General features: G+C 36.9%; 1 protein-coding gene and 1 long non-coding RNA gene across 7 annotated transcripts in view; one reads left to right on the forward strand and one right to left on the reverse strand.

Annotated features, from left to right (window-relative positions):
• The first annotated feature begins 1,148 nt into the window (after positions 1-1,148).
• LOC119816996 overlaps positions 1,149-21,137 on the forward strand; it is a 29,420-nt gene continuing 9,431 nt past the window's right edge. Inside the window, exons 1-2 of one of the 4 annotated variants that reach the window (XR_005285865.1) lie at positions 1,149-1,395; positions 8,127-8,263. This is a non-coding gene — a long non-coding RNA (uncharacterized LOC119816996). The remainder of the gene's footprint in view (positions 1,396-8,126; positions 8,264-21,137) is intronic. The other 3 variants (XR_005285864.1, XR_005285866.1, XR_005285867.1) reach the window with 3 other exon arrangements.
• Positions 16,403-21,137, reverse strand: part of LOC119816994 (aldo-keto reductase family 1 member C1-like) — a 30,670-nt gene continuing 25,935 nt past the window's right edge. For all 3 annotated transcript variants that reach the window (XM_038334111.1, XM_038334113.1, XM_038334110.1), the window contains 2 exons: positions 19,662-19,744; positions 16,403-18,147 (listed from right to left, as the gene is read on the reverse strand). In XM_038334111.1, coding sequence (XP_038190039.1) covers positions 18,105-18,147; positions 19,662-19,744 — 126 coding nt within the window. In that variant the 3' untranslated portion in view covers positions 16,403-18,104. The remainder of the gene's footprint in view (positions 18,148-19,661; positions 19,745-21,137) is intronic.

A 21,137-nucleotide genomic window follows, 5' to 3' on the forward strand; every position in this document is an offset into this window, starting at 1 on the left:
AATAAATAAATATCTTTTAAAATTCAAAAAATGCAATGTATAGGTAAAGAGTACAGATTAATAGATAGTCATGTTAGTTAGGTTTTCTAGATGTACAGAGATATATTTCAGAAGAATAGGTATCTCTTCAGTCCTATATGCACATGGTAAAATTAAATGAAAGGGCATTAAATTGGGAGAGAGCTGTGATGATATATGTTAGGAAAAGTTGGGGCATAGGAAGAAGATAGGTATACATATATAAAATTTTCAAATGATAAATAATATTTTAAAAGTATATAGGGAACCCTGGTAGCTCCTTGGCCTGGAGAGGGAGGGAGGGGGTATGGGTGGAGGGGAGGGGAGGGAAGGGGGAGGAGGATGGGAGGAGATGGAAATTTTTAAATATAAAAAAATAAACCATGAAAAAAGTATATGTGTATAACAATATTTCTTAGGAAATGGAAAAAATAGAAATAATCCAAATATTCATTTGTTGAGAGCTGTGAACTCTCCCAGATCCTGAATTTCTGGTAAACAACTTGTAATGCTTGCAGCTGCTCTTAGCACAAGACCCTCAGGAGTTCCTGATGGCAGGGGAGTAGTTTCTCGTGCATTTGGCTGGAGCATGGCTATCAGTTAAGGATCCCTATGTAAGCTGCCCCTGGACACAATAAAGGTGGCATTCCTGTTTCAAGGATGACCCATATCTCTGTCTGTGTGTCTTTGTGTGTTTCAATCTCCAGCCCCTTGCCTGGCTAACAAACTGTATAGGAGCACATATAGTGCAGATGGGCATCGGGCACTATATTCATTGTCAGAATTCATAATGGTACCACAAAGTATTACTGTAGTACTGCTGAGCTTGAGACTAGGTGAGACTTGAGAGATCCCAAAACCACAAAAGAATAGTTTTCTTTGGAGAAAACAATTACTAACTATGCATTTAACATCCTGCACTAGCTTACAGTAATTTATATAGTATAAGGAGAAATTTTACTAAAAGAAATTGCAGCTATATAAAGATTCACTACAGAATTATCTTTTACATATCTAAATGGAACCAAATGACTTGTGAAGTAGTGCTTTAAATTTCCTACTCCTCCCTTCTCTGTTGGTTAACTGTTAAACTGGTAATGTCACTGGTTAGCCATTAGACAGGCAGAAGTATTGTTAAATTACTAACCAGAGGGTACCACTGGCTAGCCATTAGATAGTGTGGGCTTCTGGTTATCCATTAGTCAGAAAGTTGAAATAAGGACTTCGCATTTTCACTGTTCCACAAAGGCTGCGGGAAAATCAGAACCTGCTTAGTCAGAAGAGTGCTAAGCAATGAGTTTCAATCAGCAGCACATGAAGCTAAATGATGGCCACTTCATTCCAGGACTGGATTTTGGTACATTCAATCCTGAATAGGTAAGAACAATGGTGTTGCGGTGGAGGGTTCAGGAGAAAATAGCCTAAGGGAGGATGGGGGAGATAAAGCTGTCAAGTCACCCATTACCATGGGACTCAGTGGGGCTCACACAGTTTTGTTTCTCTAGACTAGAGCTATACTACATATGAGAAAGAATATAGTTTGGCTTTGCCCTGTGTCAAGGTCTGATAATATAATCATTTTTTCAATTGCTTCAATGCATCTTGGCTTGGTAGAAGAAATCTAAGTCACCAGTCTGGAACACTGTTAGCTTTCTTGATTTGATGCTGAGTGGAAGGAGGGAGGGTTCCTGCTTTTACCTCTATATTCCAGGGTATTTCCCCATACCAAAAACATGCTGGACTTAAAAAAATCAGCATATGTCTATTTGGATGCACACCTTCCTAGGCCTGGATGAATGGGGGAGGGCCCTGGACTTCCCACAGGGCAGGGTATCCTGCCCTCTCTTAGGACTGCAGGGGAAGGAGAGGATAACAACAACAACAACAATAATAATTAATAATAATAAAGAAACCAGTATATGAATGTTTGTATAGATAAGAAACAAAATAAATGTCCAAGGATAGTTGCAGTTCTATTATTGTGAGTGGTCAGTATTTATAGCAAATGCTGCACCTGAGTTAAGCAAAACACCAAATGCACCACTGTGGGCACTGAGTGGACACTGCAAAATCATGATGGTGAAAATGGCGGGTGTGAAATGCTGATCTTTGCTAATGTACATTAGGTTTATAGCATAGTGGTCCAGAAGGTGCTCTGAAATGAAGTGACCACAGAGTGCAGTTTACAAACCTGGAAGGAATTTCCTGTTTTAAAATCTTCCTTAGATCATGCAATTCTAGGACAAATAAATTATTTTTTTAAACTTAGAATGCATATATTTCTTATCTGTAAGATTTAAAAAGATATGTATGATGTGCCAACTAAGCTTTTTGAAAATATCCAAAGAGTAAGAGTGAAGAAATATAATAGGATTTAATTATTTATGCTAAAGTGGTAAAAGGAAAGGAAGGCAATGGGGCTAGAGAGACGGTTCAGTGGTTTAAGAGCGTTTGTTGCTCTTGCAGGGACCAGAATTGTATTCTCAGCAAGTACATGGAGTTCACAACCACCAGTAACTCCAGTTCTAGAGACCTGACACCCTTTTCTGTACTCCATAGGCACTACATGCATGTGGTGTACTGACATACACGCAGCCAAAACATTCTCATATAAAATTAATCTAAAAATAGTTTAGAAAAAGGAAGAGAAGACAAGTGCAAAGATTACCACAGAAACCTCAGCCTGAGTTGCCCTGTAGCTCAAAAATCTGGGCAGGACTCAGGGCTCAATGCTGATAAGAGCTATTATTTCACTGACTATAACTTCATCATAAAAAGAGTTTCCTTTTCCTGTTTTTGTTTTTTAATTTTATTCTGAGACAGAATTGTACTTCCAGGCTATACTCTGAGTCACCCATTACCATGGGACTCAGTGGGGCTCACACAGTTTTGTTTCTCTAGACTAGAGCTATACTACATATGAGAAAGAATATAGTTTGGCTTTGCCCTGTGTCAAGGTCTGATAATATGATCATTTTTTCAATTGCTTCAATGCGTCTTGGCTTGGTAGAAGAAATCTAAGTCACCAGTCTGGAACACTGTTAGCTTTCTTGATTTGATGCTGAGTGGAAGGAGGGAGGGTTCCTGCTTTTACCTCTATATTCCAGGGTATTTCCCCATACCAAAAACATGCTGGACTTAAAAAATCAGCATATGTCTATTTGGATGCACACCTTCCTAGGCCTGGATGGATGGGGGAGGGCCCTGGACTTCCCACAGGGCAGGGCATCCAGGCCATAGGCCTGGAAGTTGCTATGTAGACCAGGAAGAACTTAAACTCAGAGATCCTCCTGCTTCTACTTCAGGAGTGCTGGGATTAAGGGTGTGAGCACCATGCCTGTCCCTGATGTTTTTAAAATAAATGCAAAATTAGTTTGATATGGCGTGATGTTTTATTCTTTAACTTATGGATGTTCTGGCAGAGTAGCCAATAACGTTAAATTTAAGTCTGGTTATATTTTCATTAAGCAAAGTAACTTTTGTTTTAAGTGCTGATAATCCAACATGAATAATGAATATATTAATACAAAACAAGTAACAAACAGTTTTCTATACCGATGAGATTTGCTGTGGGAACTCCTTCCGCTCTTTCAGCCAATAGCCTTTAAGATACCAGCCCACTTGGGCATGGTCTCTTTTGCTTTAAAAAGCAGCGATAGCCCTGCTCTCTCTCTCTCTTTCAGCTCCCCCTTCAGGGTGCTAGACTCTGTTTCTGTTTGCTCAGAAGGCTGTTGTCTAGGACAGTGATCTGTAAGTTTTCCCCTTAAATAAATAACTCTTTTATTAATTGTAATTCCAAACTGGTATGGGATTGTTTTGTGACTTACACCTTGAGATTTTTCCATGTATTTCCATGATTTGATGCAGAAAAGAACTCAGTATCTCCTAGGATTTTTCACTGGGGGAAGACTCGTAATGCTGCACTGAATTTGTATCTCTTCTCTGTTTCATTCCAAACACCTTAATCCTGTGTTCATTGTACTTGTGAACCCACTAAATTATAACAGGACTATTTCTGTATGCTCAGTTATGTAAGCATTTCCAGAATAATCACTGAATTTGAGATCTATTTGAGGTCCTCTGATGCAAATTATTGACTATTATTTTAAGTGTATGAAGAAGTTATGGGAAGTGAAATTCTCATTATTATCCAGGAATGACCCAGTGAAAGTAAGTTAAAACTTATTTCTTCAAAAGTCCAACTATCCTAAGATATAGGGGAAAGGCTCCTGAAATCACCTCTGTGTCTGTGATCTCCACAGTTACTGTTTGTGGATACTGTTAAGTTTTACAGGAGGTGAAATTTTAGCGGCTAGGAAACCAGTCTCTCGTTATGTAGTAAAATGACATGGGAATTAAATTCTGCTTTTGGTTCCTCTTTCAGTTCCTGAAAATAAGCAACTGGAGGCTATAAATTTAGCTATAGAAGCTGGGTTCTGCCACATTGATATTGCTTATGTGTATCAAACAGAAAAGGATGCAGGGAAGGCTATTCGAAGCTAGATAGCACTGGCATTGTGAAGAAAGAAGACATAGTCCTTGGGAGCTCAGTCTAGTGCTCCAGTGTGGGTCTCTGTCTCTAGCTTTGTCTATTGTCAGATGAAGGTTTTATGGTGATATGCAAGATATTCATCAGTATGGCTATAGGACAGGGCATTTCAGGCTCCCTCTCCTCAGCTGCCCACGGATCTAGCTGGGGACATCTCCATGGACACCTGGGAACCCCTCTAGACTCAAGACTCTTGCCAACCCTAAAATGGCTCCCTTAATTATGATACATACTTCCCTGCTCCCATATCCACCCTTTCTCTATGCCAACCATCCCATTTCCCCAATCTTTCCCCATCCTCCCCTTTACACTTTTTTCTCCCCACCTCAAGGTCCAAATGAGGAGCAGAAGGAGGGAGAACATGAGCAAGGAAGTCAGGACTATGAGGGGTGTACCCACCCACTGAGATGGTGGGGCTGATCTAATGGGAGCTCACCAAGGCTACCTAACCTGGGACTGATAAAGCATGTGATCAAACCCGACTTTCTGAATGTGGCTGACAAGGAGGGCTGACAGAGAAGCCAAGGACAATGGCTTTGATTCTACTGCATGTACTGGCTTTGTGGGAACCTAGTCTGTTTGGATGCACACCTTCCTAGGCCTGGATGGAGGGGGTGATGACCTTGGACTTCCCACAGGGAAGGGAACCTTGACTGCTCTTTGGACTGGAGAGGGAGGGAGAGGGGGAAGGGAAGGGGGAAGGAAATGGGAGGAGGGGAGGAGGTGGAAATATTTAATTAAAAATAAATAAATTTTAAAAAAAGAAAGAAAAAAAACAAAAAACCCAAAACAAAAAAAATAGCCAAGATCCTACAAAAAAAGAAGACATGGTCCTCACTGCAAAGGTATTGTGTGTGTAGTGCTCAGGTGTGCAGCCTAATTGAAGTGTGATATTAGCAAGTTAACACCTATGTGATTGGATGGTACAACTTTCATTTACATGTAATTCATAGAGGAGTTCATGAAAAACAGAAAAAGATTGTGATTTTCTATTGTCTTCAAATGTATCACTCTAAAGTCCTTTCCTTTTCTGAGCCTCAGTTCAAAGTGTATTTTAACATAATCTGTGAATTCAGATAAAACTATGAAATTGTGACTTTCCCTATCACTTTGATAGCATTGTAAAATCTATTGTATTCCAAATCCTAACTTTTACCTTTAAATATTGAAGAGTAGTAAAAGAGAACTTTGATATTAAAGATTAGTTAAAGTACATGTATTAGTGTCTGTCACACATTAAAATGTTATCTGTTGCTTCTGTTCAATGATGTAAACAGGGGATGTTAATTCTTTGTTATTTTTAAATATAATTAGATTAATAATTGTTTTTGATCTCTGTAAGATAAAATTCAGGCACTGAATATTTATTAGTTGTAGATATAAATTTTACATTTTGAGAAATTTTCTTTTATTTCTAAAAAAGGTTGAAAACAAACATAATCATGTTCATATGTGCAATTCAGATTAGTGGCACAAAACAAAGGGAGTTTTATGTCTCATGATTATAAGCCTCTACTTAGTACAAATATATCAGTATTAGGTAAAATAAAGCCTCTATATTTGGATTATTTACTAATCTAGGATTACTTCCATTCCTTCATGTAAATAGCTTTGGTGCACTTTCTTTAGTCCAGAACTGGCTCAATCTTACTTGGAAAATCATTGAAAAACCTTCAGCTGGACTATGTTAACCTCTATATTATTCATTAACCAGTGCCAAGGAAGGTAAACAATTTGAATGAGCAGAATTAATCAAGTTTGGCAAGGGCATAGCTATTTTTCTGGATGGGTCAGATAAAATTATTACCTCTTTATAGCATCATTTTGTTTTCCACCATCAAAATTAGCATTGCATATAACCTTGATAGGCCATCTTTAATGGATTTATTTTCCTTTTGCCCAGATATATTCAGGTAGAAAAAGACGGCTGATTGTTTGGCTTGAGTCAGAATTGAAACTATTATTACTGGAAGTCAAGGTTTTATATCTACTGAATTTCAAAGTGAAAGAGAAATATCTCACTAGAAGCATGAATAAGAAGTAACAAGGTAATGGACATAAGTTAAGAGCCAACAGGTAGATCTATGAGAATACTATAATAATATCAACAATAATAATTAATATGTATTAAAACTATATATATTTAGTTTATATAAGATACTAGTTCAAGCATCTAAGAATAATCCTTATAATTCCACACACAAATCACCTTGTAAAAATAAGTATGTAGAGTGATGCTCCACCTAGTACACATTTAGTGTTCTATTTCTTCTTTATTAATTTTTAATTGTTTTTATTGAGCTATATATTTTTCTCTGTTTTCTCCCTTTCTCCTCCCTCTCCTCCTACTCTCTCCCATGGTGCCTGTATTCCAAATTTTCTCAGATCTTGTCTTTTTCTACTTCCCATGTAGATTAGATCCATGTATGTCTCTCTGAGGGTCCTTATTGTTGTCTAGGTTCGCTAGTATTATGAACTGTAAGCATGTTTTTCTTTGTTTTATGTCTAAAAGTCACTTATGAATGAGCACATATTATATTTATCTTTTTGGGTCTGGGTTACCTCACTCATATGATGCTTTCTAGACTCATCTATTTGCCCTCAAATTGAAAGATGTCATTATTTTTTTCACTCTGTTGTACATCATTGATGGTTGGAGTGCAAAATGGTACAGCTGTTTTGGATCTCAGTATGGCAAAATCTCAGAAAATTAGGGGACAACCTACCTCAAGATCCAGCAATACCATGTTTGAGTATATACTCAAAGGATATTCAATCATATCACAAAGACATGTACTCAACCATGTTCATAGCAGTATTATTTGTCATAAACAGAACATGGAAAAAAACCTAAATGCCTTTCAGCTGAAGAATAGTTAAGAAAAATATGGTGTATTTACATAATGGAGTATTAGTGTTCCATTTCTAGCTATTACTATGATTATACTTGTGTTTAGTGAGATCATTGTGAAGACTGTTTATGCTCCAGGCAGGAGAGGATCTGTTTCCAGAAGATGAACATGGGAATGCATAATTGGACACAGTGGCTATCTGTGCCACGTGGGAGGTGAGCAGTTGGAAGAGGGACAGTGGAGGAGCTGAGAGAGGGAAATCAGGTCATGCTTGAAAAAATGGGGTATATGCCTCTGGGTGTATAAATTCACTCTGTGTTACCAGAGTGAAGGGGAGCCATGCATTACTACAGTGTAATGAAGGGCAATGAATAGGTTCTCAGTACAACAGGAATAAATGGGACTTGCCAGAATATGTTTTGTGAAAATTGCTGCTTCTTAGTAAGAACAAAGGAATTCCTTCCTGGCTGTCACTTTCTTCCTCTATTATCTTCACTCTTTTGATATTTTTCACATTCTGTTTCAGTGATCATCTGGGCAGTGTCTCCTTAGTGCCACCTTCTCAATGTTAGTGTGATAATGAACAAACCCAGGGTCTTTCACCGCTAGCAAGTGCTCTGCCACTGAGCTGTATGTCCAGAGCAAAATGGTGTACTCTTAACTGCTCCACCTTGTATTTATTTCAATGTAAATATGACTCTTCACAGCTCCTTCATTTCTAGGCCGTGCAGAAGTGTAAGGATGCAGGATTGGTCAAGTCCATTGGGGTGTCCATCTTTAATAGCAGACAGCTGGAGAAAATCTTAACAAGCCTGGTCTGAAGCACAAGCCTGTCTGCAACCAGGTGAGAAACTTCACACTCCCCTTAGTCTCATATGCATTTCCTTATCTCTGTTCTGATGCCTCAGGCCCATTTGCCACCTCCTCAATTCATCGTGAACTTTGCTGATATTAGCAGCCTTCCCCCCACAGAAAATACAGTTCTGGGTCATTAATTTTTTTCATAATAACGTGAAATTGTGACTTTCCAATAGAAATATTAAATATATATGTAGATTTCATATTAATTTTTTCAAAAAATTCTATCGTAATTTTCAGGAAACATCCTACATAATTGATAGACAAATGAAGAATATTTCTGTTTCCTAACCTATATCTCAAAATAGGGTCAGATTGTCACATGGACATATATAACCAGATAGTGTTTATCTCCACATATATTTTTCTTTATATTTTTCATTATTTTCTCCAATATTTTCTTTAATTTTTAAAATTAAATTTGTTTGTGTACATGTATTGTGTATGTGCATTAGTGTGTGTATACTTGTGTGTCTGTGTGTGTCTGTGTGTGTGTTATGCTGCATATGTGGAGGAGGACAGGAGATGACTTGTCAGTTTCACAGAAAAAACTCAGGTCTGGCTTGTCAGCAAGCCTCTTAACCCACTGAGCTGTCTCACTGGCCCTATTTCTGAAACTTTCTTATGAACTTCTTCAAAGTAGTTTCTCTAAGTGTTCACTTTCAGAGAGTTACGAAAATATCTCCCAAAAATGAAGATGTGATCAGATATTGTTATGTTAGACTTATATTGAGAGAAATTAACAATATTTTTTACATAATATGAACCTCTTTATATTTAAATTTCGCAATGATTTCTGGAAACATCTTCAAGTTGTAATGCAAAATGGAATTTGAACTTCAATATCTGGTTCATATCATATTAGATATATTTGTAAAATGTCTTGTATCATTACACCCCCTGCACACACATTTCTATGACAGTTCTTTGGAATCCAATTTAGAGTCCGCAATTGATAACCCCTTGATATGAAAATTTGGGGGTAGAACATTTTGTAAACCTGTCTTATATTTTAAGTAATTAATAGAGTCACCTCTTTGTATTTTTTTCAGTTCGATTACTATATTACGTCCCTGTAGATTCATTGTTATATTAGCCACATAAGGCTTTAATTTTCTCTTTGCCCATCTCCCATCTGGCCTATATATTTGACCTATCTCTTGTTTTGTTTTACCTGAGATATAATTCCAATCCTTAAAAGTCATACATTTGCCTCCTGAAGAGTTCAATTTGAATGCCAAGATTCTGGTGGCATTACTGTTCCATCTTCCCCTATGTCTAAAAGACCATTAATATTTATTCTTATTTTAAACTTTGCTCTTTGTTCCTTTATAGAAGCTTGCCAACATATTTGCTTTATGGCATTTTCTAAAATTTTGTTTCATCTTTTAAAGCATCCATAGCAGTATGTTTTTTCTATAATAGATATTATGTCATTTAGTTTTCTGTGAAGGAGATTCCCCCATGATGACATGGAATGACTGAACCAAATTTGACATGGTATCTGCAAAGGGTTAATTTGACTGTCCTTTGTTGATCTTCACTCATTGTATAATGTTTTACCTTCTGGATACTCCAGGGGTCAAGAGTCTTCATTTGGATAATTCCACAGAGAAATATTGTTCCTAGGAGTACCCTGTCTACAAGTTGACCTTGTTTGCAATAATTAAACACCAAACATTTTGATTTTGTTTTATGTCTCTGGAAATTATCCTACCCAATTATCATCATGGTTATGAGATTTACTATTAACTGTATGTTATATCCATTCCTCTATGGGTGGTAATCTTGCCTTTCAAGAATTAATTGTCCCTTTTCATTTTAAATTAACATTTTCAAAAACCAAAGATTCAGTTAGTATTGTCTAGCTTCTAAATTTGGTATCATTCTATTTACAGATGAAGTCAACTTTTGTAAAATATCAGTGACAGTTTTTTTTGAGTCCTGTATAGCATTAGTAAATATCTCTGTTCTCTTTACCATTCTTTTATTCTGTCCCAAACTTTCAAAGCTGCTGCATAGCATAGACTCAAGGTATGATCATCATGTATAGACAGCCTTTGTTCATCAATATAATCCCCTTCTCATAGAAGTTGATCTTGGGAAATTTCAATACCTCTAACCCTACTTCACTGTTCAATTGTCCTAGCTCCATCTTTCCACAAGATTGACTGCAAATGAGGACTATATTCTGATACTGCTGTAACCAATTCTTTCCAGTCGTATAGGATAATTCTGCTACAAGTTGACCTTTAATTTAACATCTGCTTCATAAAAGGTGAATTTGTACCATATGATATTATCACTTCCTTAGATTTCCTCAAATCTAACATCTCCACAAGAATCCAGTTAGTTCTTTTTTTTCTCATTTTTTTTATTAAAAATTTCCATCTCCTCCCCTCCTCCTCCCCATTCCCTCCCCTCCCTTCCACCCATACCACCACTCCTTCCCTCTCTAGGCCAAAGAGCCATCAGGGTTCCCTTCACTGTGTTAAGTCCGAGGTCCTCCCAACTCCCCTTAAGTCCAGGAAGGTGAGCAACCAAACTGAAAAGGCTCACAGTTAGCCCGTCCATGCTGTAGAGTCCAAGCTCATGGCCATTGTCCTTGGTTTCTCAGTCCTCCTCCACCGTCAGCCACATTCAGAGAGTCTGGTTTGGTCGCATGTTCAATCAGTCCCATTCCAACTGGACTTGGTGATCTCCCGTTAGTTCTGTCCCACCATCTCAATGGGTGAACACACCCCTCACGCTCCTGACTTCCTTGCTCATGACCTCCCTCCTTTTGCTCCTCATCGGGACCTTGGGAGCTCAGTCCTGTGCTCCTATGTGGGGCTTTGTCTTTATCTCCATCCATCGCCCGGTGAAGGTTCTATGGTGATATGCAAGATATTCATGAGTATGGCAATAGGATCTGGACATTACTGGCTCCCTCTCCTCAGCTGCCCAAGGAACTAGCTGGGGAGATCTTCCTGGACACCTGGGAACCCCTCTAGAGTCAAGACTCTGCCAACTCTAGAATGGCTCCCTTAATTAAGATATATAATTCCCTGTTCCCATATCCACCCTTCCTATATCCCAACCATCCTATTCCCCCAAGCTCTCCCCATCCTCCACTTCACACTTTTCTCTCCCCATCCCCCCATCCCACCCCACCCCAGAGTTCCCATTTTTTGTCCGGCAATCTTGTCTACTTCCAATATCCAAGAGGATAACTATATGTTTTTCTTTGGATTCACCTTCTTATTTAGCTTCTCTAGGATCACAAATTATAGGCTCGATGTCCTTTATTTTGGCTAGAAGCCAATTATGAGTGAGGACATCCCATGTTCATCTTTTTGGGCCTGGGTTACCTCACTCAGGATGGTATTTTCTATTTCCATCCATTTGCATGCAAAATTCAAGATGTCATTGTTTTTTTACTGCCGAGTAGTACTCTAATATGTATATATTCCACACTTTCTTCATCCATTCTTCCACTGAAGGGCATCTAGGTGGTTTCCAGGTTCTGGCTATTAAAAATAATGCTGCTATAAACATAGTTGAACAAATGCTTTTGTAATATGATTGGGCATCTCTTGGATAAATTCCCAAGAGGGGAATTGCTGGGTCCTGGGGTAGGTTGATCCCGAATTTCCTGAGAAACCTCCACACTGCTTTCCAAAGTGGTTGCACAAGTTTGCATTCCCACCAGCAATGGATGAGTGTACCCCTTACTCCACAACTTCTCCAGCAAAGGTTATCATTGGTGTTTTTGATTTTAGCCAATCTGACAGGTGTAAGATGGTATCTCAATGTTGTTTTGATTTGCATTTCCCTGATTGCTAAGGAGGTTGAGCATGCCCTTAAGTGTCTTTTGGCCATTTGAACTTCTGTTAAGAATTCTCTGTTCAGTTCAGTGCCCCATTTTTTAATTGGTTTAATTAACATTTTAAAGTCTAGTCTTTTGAGTTCCTTATATATTTTGGAGATCAGACCTTTGTCTGTTGCGGGGTTGGTGAAGATCTTTTCCCAGTCAGTAGGCTACCTTTTTGTCTTAGTGACAGTGTCCTTTGCTTTACAGAAGCTGCTCAGCTTCATGAGGTCCCATTTATTCAATGTTGCCCTTAATGTCTGTGCTGCAGGGGCTATACGTAGGAAGTGGTCTCCTGTGCCCAAATGTTGTAGAGTACTTCACACTTTCTCCTCTAACAGGTTCAGTGTGTTCAGATTGATATTGATGTCTTTAATCCATTTGGACTTGAGTTTTGTGCATTGTGATAGACACGGATCTACTTTCATTCTTCTACAGGTTGACATGCAGTTATGCCAGCACCATTTGTTGAAGATGCTTTCTTTCTTCCATTGTGTGCTTTTAGCTCCTTTATCGAAAATCAGGTGTTAATAGGTTTGTGGGTTAAGATCCGGGTCTTCTATTCAATTCCATTGGTCGACTTCTCTGTTTTTATGCCAGTATCAAGCTGTTTTCAATACTGTAGCTCTGTAATAGAGTTTGAAGTCAGGGATGGTAATGCCTGCAGAAGTTCCTTTATTGTATAAGATTGTTTTGGCTAATCAGGGTTTCTTGTTCTTCCATATAAAGTTGATTATTGTCCTCTCAAGATCTGTGAAGAATTTTGATGGGATCTTTAAGGGGATTGCTTTAAATCTAAAGATTGCCTTTGGTAGAATTGCCATTTTTACTGTGTTGATCCTCCCAATCCAAGAGCAAGGGAGATCCTTCCATTTTCTGGTATCCTCTTCAATTTCTTCCTTCAAAGACTTAAAGTTCTTGTCAAATAGGTCTTTCACTTCCTTGGTTAGAGTTACCCCAAGATATTTTATGCTATTTGTGGCTATCGTGAAAGGTGATGCTTCTCTGATTTCTTTCTCTGCTTCCTTATCCTTTGTATATAGGAGGGCAACTGATTTTTTGGAGTTGATCTTGTATCCGGCCATGATACTAAAGGAGTTTATCAGCTGTAGGAGTTCTTTGGTGGAGTTTTTCGGGTCGCTTATGTACACTATCATATCATCTGCAAATAACGAAAGTTTAACTTCTTCCTTTCGAATTCGAATCCCCTTGATCCCCTCATGTTGTCTTATTGCTATTGCTAGAACTTCAAGCACTATATTGAAGAGATAAGGAGAGAGTGGACAGCCTTGTCGTGTTCCTGAATTTAGTGGTATGGCCTTGAGTTTCTCTCCATTTAATTTGATGTTAGCTGTCGGCTTGCTGTAAATAGCCTTTATTATATTTAGGAATGACCCTTGTGTCCCTAATCTTTCCAAGACCTTTATCATAAAAGGGTGCTGAATTTTGTCAAATGCTTTTTCAGCATCTAATAAGTTCAAGTAACTTATAAAGGTAAACCTATCAGACTAACACCTGACTTCTCTATGGAAACCATGAAAGCCAGGAGGTCCTGGATAGATGTTTTGCAGAAATTAAGAGACCATGGATGCAAGCCCAGATTACTATACGCAGCCAAGCTTTCATTCACTATAAATGGAGAAAACAAAATGTTCCAAGATAAAAACAAATTTAAACAATACGTAGCCACAAATCCAGCCTTACAGAAAGTAATAGAAGGAAATTCACAAACAAAGGAGTCCAGCATTGTCCAAAATAACTCAGACATCTAGCGACCCTTCACCAGCTCATCTCAAAGAAAGGAAACACACAATCTCTACTACCAAATAAAAAATGACAACCGGAGTTAACAACCACTGGTCATTAATATCACTTAATATCAATGGACTCAGTTCACCTATAAAAAGGCACAGGCTAAGAGACTGGATACGAAAACAGGATCCAACATTCTGCTGTTTACAAGAAACACACCTCAACCACAAAGACAGACATCTACTCAGAGTAAAGGGTTGGGAAAAGGTTTATCAAGCAAATGGACCTAAGAAACAAGCGGGTGTGGCCATACTAATTTCTAACAAAGTTGACTTCAAACTAAAATCGATCAGAAAAGATGGAAAGGGACACTTTATACTCATTACAGGAAAAATCCTTCAGAATGAAGTCTCAATCCTGAATATCTATGCCCCTAATACAAAAGCACCCACTTATGTAAAAGAAACATTACTGGAACTCAAGGCAGCAATCAAACCAAACACACTGATAGTGGGAGACTTCAACACTCCTCTCTCACCAATGGACAAGTCAATCCAACAGAAACCTAACAGAGAATTAAGAGACTTAATGGAGGTAATGAACCAAATGGACTTAACAGACATCTATAGAACATTCCACCCAAACAGGAAAGAATATACCTTCTTCTCTGTGGCTCATGGAACCTTTTCGAAAATTGACCACATACTTCGTAACAAAGCAAACTTCCACAGTTACAAAATCATATTAGTAACCACCTCCATTTTATCGGATTACCATGGATTAAAATTAGAATTTAACAACAATGCTACCCCCAGAAAGCCTACAAACTCATGGAAACTGAACAGTCAACTACTGAACCACACCTGGGTCAAGGAAGAAATAAAGAAAGAAATTAAAGTTTTCCAGTTAGTTCTTATACAGCATTCTATGTAACTGTCATTTGATACTTGTTCCTGTAGAGTGTCTAGATAAATTAATGATGTTGTTTTATAGGCTTGACCATTACTCTCTAATTTTATAATATAATGGTAGGGTAGCTTATCCTATAAATTCTTCTCCCTGTATCTAAATATCTTTTAAGGCTTGTTACTTATTAGTCAAAATGGCATTATTTTCTCTAGTAATTTTTTCTAACACCTATATCTTGGCACTCATATCTATCAATTTAGCACTCATATCAACCAAATTTTTAGGAATTACCAAATCACTTTTTTTGAGAATTACCAAAGTGATAATGCTTATTATTGGCATTACATAAATGCCAGTTAAGTTGTGTATCCCCTTATTTAATTGCTCCATTTATTAAAATTTATGATTATGGAATCATACAGTAACCTAACTCCCTCCATTGTAATGCTGTTTCCCATTTTAGGCATAAGGGAATTCTCTCCTTTTTGTAAAACTAATTCCCTCCTAAAGTCTCATCAAATCTGCTGAGGATGATAGTAAAGTTTGAGACTGACTATTACTGTTTAGCACATCTGAGCAGAGAACAGAGGTGATGCACAACCTGACTGATTACAACTGCAACTGTTTGTATGCAGCTATGAGCTGAGAGTGTGTGGCCATTGCAACGACAGTAGAAGCTCAAACAGGTACCAAGGCAGCTACCTAGGTTGGCAGAAAATCGAGGAGTCCAGAGGAAGCCAACAAGCCATAGGTAATAGTGAGCTGGCTATATGAAAAATGCACACAAGGGATTGTGTAGAAGAAGCCCTTCTGGTGAGAGATGCTTGAAGGCAGAGCTGGCTGGTGGTAAGGGACTAACTCCAGGGTATTTGGAGTTCAAGAGTCTGTGGAGATTGATATATAATGGCAGCAACAGAAATATCCCAGACCCACTCAGAGGAGTTGGGGCAAGAGTGGAAAGCCAGCTGACTCTGTGGTTCTGGTTGCTGCTGTGGTCATTGCTCATAGCTGAGTTGCTGCAAAGCCAGCGATGAGCAGCTATCTCATGCTTTTGTGCCCCAAGTTGAATGCTAGGTATAGTGTAAGTCTAACTAATCTTATCTATAAAATCAGAAGTCAGATATCAAGGTAAAAACCTGAAAAATCAGAAAAGCTGAGGAGCAGCCAAAATAACTTCTTACCTTTTCCATTCTTCCATCCAAAAGGCCTGAGATCTTGTCCCTGCCCCACCTATTCACTCCCTGTCTCCTTTCTGCACATTCCTCCAGATATATAAAATTAACTAGTCACTAGCTCTACACTCTGAATCCAAGCAAGTTTTATTTTTCAGAACAAAAACAAAATATCACATAACACCCATCGTTTTACTCTAAGTAGTGTCTTAGGGTTTCTATTGCTGTGAAAAGTCTTTATGGTCAAGTATCACTTATAAAGGAAAACATTTAATTGAGGTGACAGCTCACAGTTCAGAGGTTCAGTCCATTATCATCATGGTGAGGAGTATGGTGGCAAGCAGGCAGACATGGTGTTGTCTATGTCTTGATCAGAAAACAACAGGAAGTGGACTGTAAAACTGGGTGGTATATTGAACATAGAAAAACTCAAAGCACACCCTCACAATGAAACATTAGCTTTAATGAGGCAATACCTACTCCAACAAAGTCATATCCCTTAGTGGTGACACTTCCTTTAGGAGCCATTTTCTTTCAAACCACTATATTCCATTTCCTGGTCCCCAAAATTCTAGCCATATCATAATGCAAAAAATGCTATCAGTCCAACTTTAAAATTCCCCATAGTCTATAGCAGTCTGAAGCTTGTTTCAAAATCCAAAATCTCTTCTGAGATTCATCTCAATCTCTTACCTATAATCACCTGTAAAATTATCTTGGATTTTTATGCTACTGTGTTTTGTCCTGAAACTTGTAATATTAGGAATTCAACCTTTGTGCTTTGTTTTTGTGGGGGTTTTTTGGTATTTTTTAAAAGTCTTCTTTGACAACAGGACCCTATTGCTAAGAACAACATCTATACAGCTCACTGAATGTAGAAAGATCGAGTTTGTACCCTCATGGAGCCTTTACTTTTAAATTCTAATCTCTATAGCATGAAACAATACTCTACATACTATAAATAAAATCATGGACTCCAGATTTATCATAAAACCCTTAACTTACAATCTCTCCTGCCTGTAAGAGGTGTTAGGGTATCAATGTTGGCACAGAACTTGTAGGAGTAGCCAACCAATGTCTGTTTTAAGAGGAGGTCCACATACAAGAGGGAGGCCATGCCCTACACTGCCTGGATAGAGACGCAGGGGAGAACCAAACACTATCGTACTCTAACCTCTCATTGGCTTGTCCAACTTGATTCACTTCATAACAAAGCTGTGGTTTCAGGTCTCTAGCTTTCGGTAGAAGTCTAAGTAAGAGAAAACAAAGGTTTCTGTGAGATACAGAAGATACTGTGTTGGGATCACAAGTCTCTCACCTCAGACAGAACTGGTTTGAGTTCATACAGGCTCAGATTTCAGTGAATTGCAATGGGTGCTGCAAGAGTCTGTTTATTTCCCTTGCTGATTCTTTCATTGCTTTGGACACAACTTCTTAAAAGAGCCTGAATAATGTTAATTAGCAAATATCAAATGGATTCTTGATGTGTCTGAGTTTGAATTTAGGCTAAGATTTTATTAATCTCATTCTGTAACTTTAATTTATAGTGGGCACATGAGATTCTACTCAACTATGATGTCATAAGTGTTACAAGTATTTTCAAACAGAAATATTCCACTACTCATTTTTAGGACTCAGTGAATTGATAGAAGGCCTTGTTGATTACTCTTCCTAGGAATGCCTTTTTGATCTAAAAAAAGTTTATTGTGTATAGTCTGCTTACTTGTTAACCTATGGGCTAGAAACACTGACTTTCTAGCACCATCTAAAGTCACTATCCTTGAGTTAGATGACCCTACTCTCTCCCATCCATCAATTTTCTATTAATTCAAAAATAGACTATTATTGCCTCTTCCTCTTGCCCACTGACTTTATCCAAATCAATTTTTATACAACATACAGTTAAGAAAGATGGTACCAGGAAAATTATTTAGGGAAAAGAACATTACATTTATTACAAGTGATTAAAACATTAGTGTCTTTCTTCCAGGTTGGTGAATGTGGCTTCAATAGCCTGTGAGTTGCTAAGTGGTAAGGATCAATGAGACGTGGTGTGTCTCATTAGCATCACCTCAATCATCATCAACAACATGATTATCCACACTTAGTAGCTTGATGTAGAAGTCATGACAAAGGCTATCATGCTAATATTCATCCAAAAATGGAAAATTGGGATGTCCAGCAGCACTAAAATATGAAAGAAAAATAACCACTGTGGTCTTAATGAATCTTGTTCAAACAAAATATATAATGACTGTTATTAAAATTTTTTTATTATTTCTTTCTGGTTCTGGAGCTAGAATGAATTTTAATTGTTTTATTTTCTGGTTGCAGAATGTGCCCTTCATACGTTCATAAATGTAGTTTCATAAAAATATTTTTAAAAAAAACATAAATAAATTATTTAGATTACATTCCCAGGTCTAGAACAGAAAACAAAGAAAAAAGTTTTCACATGTATACTTCTTAACTACATCTGTCAATCAACACAGCACAGAAAACTCCAGAATCTTCTGCAGTTTAAATTGCCTAAGGAAAATAGGTGCTGATTGTGCATATTTAGTACAAAGACAAGTCCCAATATTTACCAATACAAAAATTAAGAGTTCCTGACTTGCGATTCCTAATTTCAATTATGCTTAATATGCACTAGTTATTATATCATTCTGCATCTCACACAATTTATTGTATTTAAATCAGAGATATAATGTCTTTAAAAAGTATTTCATATCCATGGAACTTCCCATGTATGTTTGTGGATTTATTTATATAAATACAAACACAATTTATAAAGTTATAATAATTACTAATCATTTGATTGTTTCTCTCTTTTTGTAGCAATTCCATACTTTATCAATCATTTGCTCTATACTAACATAATTAGTAATAAGTCTACTAGTTTTTGAATTCAGACAATTGTGGGTTATCCAATGCCATTTCAAGCACTACCATACTTATTTTTATGAATATTATTTCATATAACAAAAGGATAATGATTTCCTTATCAACAAACAATACCATTAGAAAAAGAAATACAGGCAGCTATTGACTACAGAGAGAAAATTATTATCTTCTGAGGATGAGTCCCTTGATTGGTTATTCAATAAAATAGGGGTAAGTCGTGGAATCATCTACACATAAGCAACACTAAAGAGACTTTTAAGACTATATTTATATATGTGCACACACATGTGTCATACCACTAAAGATAAAGAGGCTATGAAATTGACAGAATGTAAGAGGAAGCACGGGGTGGTAAGAAAGCAGGAACTTGAGAGGGGCAAGAGAGAGTAAAAGAAAAGGAGTAAATAATATATTTTCAGTTTATACATAAAATTTTATATTTTAATTTAAGGTAATTTTAAAACAATGCTTATAGTTTCCTTATTTGCTCACATTTGTAAAATACAGTTAGGATCTTCTTCTAAAGAAGAGAATGAAAGAAGAGAATCTTTTTAAATGTTATAAAATCTCTTTAGTGACTGTACTTCTGTATAAATATTCTTTCTTTGCTTTTGAATTCCTCAGCAAAGCTTCTCTTAGCTTGTTCATGAAAACCTTTTTATATCTGAAACTCACCAAAATGTCCATTGTGGACTCCCAAACAAATTTGCACCAAAGAAAGTGAGATGTTTAAATAAATTTAGGCAAATTGATGCAACATGTGTGTTTTATACCCTTATAGCATTTTTGTTACTTACATAGTCGCAGGAAAATATCTAAAATTTCTGTGCAGGCCATCTATGACTTCCATATCCTCTGGAGGCAACTGGAATTCAAGTACCTATTACACAAGGAGAAAAGGTTTTCACAAATTTACTCTGTAAAATTGCCAGTCTTAAAAACCCAAGTTAATTAGATTGGTTCAGATACAATATTTAGAATATCTAATAAATTTGCAAAAAATAATTAACAGATCAAAAACTGCACAAGTTATCAGGGATTGTAAGTTAAATGAAAAGAAAACTTCTTTCTTGTGTGTGTTATTTAAGTTAATACTTTCAGAATGTTACATAATTTTAAATTACATAATATAGCATATCCATTCCACAGATCCTTCCCTTACCATTTTCTCTACTCTCTCATTCCTTCTCATCCAACTGTGAAATTGCTTTTTATTTTCATCATTCCAATTGAGTCCATTTTATGCTGCCAGCTTACTTTGGGTATTGTCATAGCAATAGTCTATGATTAGCTTTCAGTGGTGACATCTTTAAAGAAAAGTGACTCCTCTCAATAGCTGTCAAATATAGCAATAACTTCTCAGCTAAAGGTGTTAATACATGTACACCTTATCCCTTCTTGCTAGAATTTTGCATAGCTAAAGCTTGCAAATATTTTGGGCATACTGTCACAATTACTTTGAGTTCAAAAGTACAAATGCTTTGTTTTATCTGGAAAATTCTATTTCCTTCGTGTTATCAATAACTCCCAGATAATATTATCTTTCTTCCTCCTCTTCTACAAAGATACCTTAGCTTTAGGGTGAGATAAATTGAAACTGTATTACATGAGGATAATCAAACGTGACTGGAGAAGAAACAAAGATGGCATCACTGAATGACTACATTGCCATGTAATTAAAAGGTTCAGAAAAAATAAAAAAAAAATGTTTTAAGCATACAAATTAATCTACCAATTTTCATGGTGATAATTGAAAAATATACTTACAAATAAAACTTAATCCAGGAGTTGTCCGAATATTAATAATATCTTAGGACAAAAGAACTGGCTTGAAAAATGCCTCATTCTCTAAATATGTGACAGTTTTAAACCTTTAAAGTGACTTTTGAGAAAAGAACAAAAAAGTGTCATGTAAATGTACAAAGATGAGCCAGGCAGTGGTGGGACAAACCTTCAATCAAAATACTCAGGGAACCAGAGGCTAGTGTATCTTTATGAGTTCAAGAACAGACTGGCCTACAGAGTGAGTTTTAGGACAGCCAGAGATACACAAATAAACCTTTTCTCTAAAAACCAAAGAGAGAAAAAAATGAAAAATGAAAAAAAAGAATATTTGAAGATCATCAGTCAATTAAATTGACAAAGAATTAACTGGCATTCTTTCAAAATGAATAAGCACATGAGCACTAAATAATATGAAAATTTGAGGAACCATAAAGGATAACCATAATAATTTATAGAATAAAATTTTCTCAACAAGGATGCCCCATTTC

The sequence above is a fragment of the Arvicola amphibius genome, chromosome 6 (assembly GCF_903992535.2).
Source record: "Arvicola amphibius chromosome 6, mArvAmp1.2, whole genome shotgun sequence".
NCBI lineage: Eukaryota > Metazoa > Chordata > Mammalia > Rodentia > Cricetidae > Arvicola > Arvicola amphibius.